This window comes from Ambystoma mexicanum, chromosome 5q, assembly GCF_040938575.1.
Source record: "Ambystoma mexicanum isolate Mex_15411 chromosome 5q, UKY_AmexF1_1, whole genome shotgun sequence".
In the NCBI taxonomy this organism is placed as follows: Eukaryota; Metazoa; Chordata; class Amphibia; order Caudata; family Ambystomatidae; genus Ambystoma; species Ambystoma mexicanum.
Genome location: NC_090933.1, coordinates 270,835,737 through 270,841,112, shown reverse-complemented (window position 1 = coordinate 270,841,112; position 5,376 = coordinate 270,835,737). Strand labels below are relative to the sequence as shown.

The window sequence follows — 5,376 nt, the reverse complement described above, 5'->3', positions numbered from 1 at the left end:
CATCGTGGACACAGGGGTCACCGTCACTGTAATGAGTGAGACCGTTTGCCAGCCAAACAAGGAATTGTACACGTTGCAACTGTCTCAAGCAAGGATATTCCAGTAGGGAGCAGCATCACCCATCCCCTCCATAGGCCAATTCCAGTGTGAGTTACACCATAAGGGGCAGGTGGTGCCTGGAAGTATACATGTGATACAGAGCCTGGCCATCAGCCGATGCCTCCACAGTTACTGTACGGCGAGAGCTCTTGCCCTCATCGACATCCGTTATGACCAGTAAGAGGTGGTCTCAGGCTTCCCGACAAAAGGCAGGATGTGAACCTGATGACACACTGTCAGATGACGATGGCACACATGCAATCCTCACTCCCAGCACTATTCAAAGGGGTCAGAATGCTTAAAGACTCAGTGATAGCTCTATATGTGGACCAGACAGTGACCCCAGTAAACCCAACACCCATGCCGATTATGGTTTCAACTACAGGCGCAAGTATCAAAAGATCTCCAACTATTACTGGACAATGACATAATTGAACATGTCAGTGCACTTACTCCATGGGTATCCCCACTCATTGTAGTTCCAAAGGATAATGGTGGCCTGCGACTCTGCGTGGACATGCGCTTAGTGAACACAGCGATACAGAGAAAACGGCATCCTGGCCCTAATATTGAGGATATGATCATCCACATGAACCAAGCAGTGCGCGTCTCGAAACTTTACCTCAACCAGGGTTACCACCAGTTGGTAATCCACCCTGACTCTAGAATGATCACAACATTTGTGACTCATTAGGGACTATTTCACTGTAAGCGACTGAACTTTAGGATATCTACAGTGGCGGAAAGTTTCCAAGAGACAACATTCGCTGTTTGATCTCACCTGTAATAGCTGCATTCAATTACAGCAATAATATCCTAGAGTTTGGCAAAACTCAAGACCAACATGATGCTATGCTGCTGCAAGTGTGTCAGATCCTGCAGTCAGCAGGTGTCACCCTGAATGAAGAGAAATGCAAGATCAGCAAGCCCAGTCTAAGGTTTTTCAGACACATCTTCTCAAGCACAGGAATGACGGCAGACTGGGACAAGATAGAAGCCATCATGACCCTGGCTCTGCCCACGGATGTCTCAGAAATAAGATCTTTCCTGGGCATGGCAGGGTACTGTGCGTATTATCTCCCGAGCTATGCAACACTCACAAACACGTTGAGATCACTACTCAAGAAGGACACTCCATTCACGTGGACCTCCAAGTGTGACGGCGCATTCCAGACCATTAAAAAGGATCTAGCACACAGCTCCAGGCTGGCCTACTTTGATCTCACATGGGAAACAGATATCATGGTGGATGCCAGCCCAGTAGGTCTGTGAGCCATCCTAGCCCAGAGCGCATCCCCACAGTACCCCAAGTGGTGCATTGTTGCCTACACCAGTCGTGCCCTGTCACCGACACAGAGGGCATACTCACAAGCTGAGAGGGAAATCCTTGAAGCAGTGTGGGCATGTTAAAAGTTACCCCACTTCGGTATCGGCTGCAGATTTACCCTTGTCTCGGACCATCAGGCGCTGCTGTCGCTATTTGGAAATCCCAAGACGAAGATGCCCCCACGAATAGAAAGATGGGCCATCAGATTACAAGAATACGACTTCCAAATAATTCACAAACTAGGTTTTGGGGGGTGCCAACACAATGGATTACCTATCGAGACATCCAGGGGATCAAGCAAAGGACACCTTTGAGAAGGCAGAACACGACATCCAATACCTATCGGATAATGCACTACCCCCAACCCTCATGATAACGATGTTTACTGACAAAAGCAGGGCAGACTCCACCATCAAGGCAGCAATATGACAAGTGGCAAGACATCAAGCGAGAACTGCAACAAGAGGGAATAGACATGAAAGAAATAGAGAGAATGGTCAGACTACAAAGGGAGCTAGCTACAACTGAAGAAGGACTATTACTGTTAGGAAATCGCCTGGTAGTATCTAAAACACTACGGAAGACGGAGGTCAATCTAGCCCATGAAGGGCACAGAGGACTAGCAAACACCAAGAAGATACTCAGAAACCAAGTGTGGTTCCCATACATGGACGCTGTAGTAGAGGACATACTCTCACACTCCCCAGTGTGCCAAAGGGTGGCGGCCACCACAAGCCCGAACCCCATCAGCATTGTCCCACTCCCAAGGGTGGTAACTAATTGGCCTCGAGCACACCTATTTCAGAAAAAGTTAATCATTTTTAAGTAATTTGTGGGGTCATATACGGACTAAGCTGCCCCTGCTGCATCTTTTATGTAGGACAAACAAACAGAAAGGCCAAGGAACGATGGAATGAGCATAAGAGCAACATACAGACTAACAACATAAGATCACCAGTAGCACAGCACTTTGCCCAAAACAAACACAATGTAGTCCAACTCAAAGTGATCATCTTAGAAGTGGTCAAAAAATCACAAAGAGGAGGGACCCATGCCAGGCACATGAGTCAGAGAGAAATTTGTTGGGTTAAGAAATTGAACAGCCTATCCCCTAATGGAATGAACGAGGAGTACAAACTGAGTTCCTTCCTTTAAAGGAATTAGTACCTACAGTATATATACATAGAGTCTGTTATTATATGACAAAAACAAGTACCTATAGAATATGTGAATTAAGTACTGTGTAAATGTGATACTATCCTGACACATCCGCAAACTAGATTGTGAGCATGCTGTGGAAACTTGTAATCACTGGATGGAGCCGAGAACTAAATATCAGAAATCTTTAAACTAACATTAGGTACCCTGAATCAGACCGTGAACATATTATCCACAGCTGTCACAACTCAGAGATTGTATCCCAGTCGTTGCAGATAATACCTCCCCACTCTTTTGGGGAAGTTACCTTCACTCTGGGAATATGAAATCTTTATGGTGATGTGCCAAAGACTTCCCCCCCCAAGAGCTCAGCCTACAGAGATCAATCCACCTGGTAGGCCGGGGGCTTGAGTGAAAAGGCAGGAGCAGAATCGTCAGAGCTAGAGGGACAAAGAACAAAACAATTGTTCAGGAAATGCAGCCATGTAGTGCCGGGAAACAAACAGCCAACACCGCCCACAAGTACCCACTCTTACCTGCTCCGTAGAGACAATATACCAGTAACCTACTAGTATCGAATGCAGAAACAAGAAGGGTGTATGGTGAAGGAGGAGTGTGCCAGTATTCCAGGAACACTGATGTTGAAGAAGCAAAGCGTCCAAAAGGTGCCCAGGAGCAATCCAATGTTCAAACAGCAAAGCGTCCCAAAAGGTTTTCAAAGCAATCCAGTGTTAGAGCAGCAAAGCGTCCCAAAAGTGTTCAAAGCAATCCAGTGTTAAAGCAGCAAAGTGTCCCAAAAGTGTTCAAAGCAATCCAGTGTTAAAGCAGCAAAGTGTCCCAAAAGTGTTCAAAGCAATAATTACACGTGTCAAAAGTGTTTGGCCAAGTAATAGTAACAGACAAAAAAAAGGAATGACCAGGGAAACAAGCGTTCACCTCACGCTAGTTCCCTGACAGATATGTTCGGATTATCAGGTCACCAAAACCTAAGGATTCAGAAATGGGAGGTCAAAATGAGGAATCCGGGTTCGTATATTCCAAGGGAGGCAGTCGAAGGAGGCAGGCGTCGGGAGACAGACAAGGGCAAGGCAGAGACAAAGACTTGGTTCGAGCGCTGAGTAATTGGTAATTAAACAGGAGTCCGGAAACAGATGCTCGCAACTAACAACAGTTTAGGAGCACTCGTTCTCTGAATAGACGGTATTTAAATACGGTCCACAAACGAAGGAAACACAGCAACGTAGTGCGTGTGTGTCATGTGACTACAATAGCGAGAGTTGTGGGGATTGTAGTCTCAAAGGGCTCTACGTGCCGGATAGCGCTCGGACAAACGCCATGGTAGTCTCCAATTTAACAGGGATGTGACAACAGCCTGATAGGATTTTTGTATCACAGGATATAGATGCATAAATTCGTTACTTTAGCTACGTTGAATGACCAAATGGGATTCTTAATTAGGGAGTGCTTCACCTCAATGCATATATAAGTCACGTGAACTCATTATGGGCCATATCTCTATGCACAGTACTTCACCATTTGAATAAGGACAGTGATAAATGATTGAACAAGCATCCATCTATCTATATATTTTTATAATGGAGGGCATCATTACGATTGCAACATCTTTTGCATAACATTGCATCGGAATGTAAACAACGTGACATCGGCACGCATTCGTGTAATGACGTCACCACGTTACGCAAACAAATAGCGGCCATTTTGAAAATGCTGTTTTTCAGAATTCAGGACCCAGAGCCCGTGCAAGAGTGTCCCCACTCAGGTAAGCCAGGGTGATTAGAAATAATGAAAAGCTTTTTAAAGCTTTTTAGAGCATATATTTTAAAGTGAGACTACCATATATTTTAAAGTGAGATTACCATTAAAATATATTTAAATATATTTACAGGTGTTGATTGAGGATCATATCCCTTAAGGACTGGATCCAGAGAAAATAGTGTTACTTTCAACACATGCCCATCACCATGAGAGCATGGTAAGAATTGTTGGCACTGTAAAAACTATACTGACACACAGATACCACTAATTAGTTATTGATGCACTAGTGTTTAATGGCTACAGTGGACCTTCTTTTTATCCACGGGAGAGCCAATTCAGAGTGATCTATATACTCTCTTAACCATATTGTTTGAGCAAGTCCCTACACCACAGGATTAAGGGTCCATAGGACAGTGAATACAGGTAATTACTGGTACTATTTTTCAGCAAAGATTTAAAGACACAGATTAGATACTTTAACTTGTGAGTTAGAACTTCTTGGGACTTATCACAGTCTCCTTTGTTTTCTTTCGGATTGGCCATGTAAAACACACTAAGATGGTACAAGGAATGATCAAAACCAAAAGCTATAATCAATTAATGGCACATCCAGGTGACTATGAGTTTGAAGTCATTCAGACATGACAGAGAGACATGAATTAATGTTAAGATTACTAAAAATGTTTATTTACTATATTTTATAGATACACTGAGAAAGGAAATCAGTGGTAGACATCTTCTGAAGAAGGGGAAATCTTTTCCCCAAAATGCCTCAAGTATATTGCATTTAAGTACAACTTGATCATATATGACTCGGAAAATTGAACTTTTATATGTTATATATGGATCTACATTATGCAAATGGTTACCTGAGAAATGAAATTGAATGATGCTGCACTAATTGTAAAATCAGACTATGACAAGATGGTAATAGTTTGAATGTATTGTTCAAAATACAAACATATACAAAATTATTGTTGTTTACATAAAGAAATATCTTTATCAACTCTTAATGC

General features: G+C 43.3%; 1 protein-coding gene across 1 annotated transcript; it reads left to right on the top strand.

The window, feature by feature from the left end:
* The first annotated feature begins 951 nt into the window (after positions 1-951).
* Positions 952-1,371, top strand: LOC138498252 (uncharacterized). Its single transcript, XM_069622101.1, has one exon. The coding sequence runs from the start codon at positions 952-954 to the stop codon at positions 1,369-1,371; it is 420 nt and encodes a 139-aa protein (XP_069478202.1).
* Positions 1,372-5,376: the final 4,005 nt, after the last annotated feature.

Bases quoted from the DNA above. Each gene is read 5' to 3' on its own strand.
- LOC138498252 (XM_069622101.1), top strand. From the start codon at position 952: ATGCTGCTGCAAGTGTGTCAGATCCTGCAGTCAGCAGGTGTCACCCTG.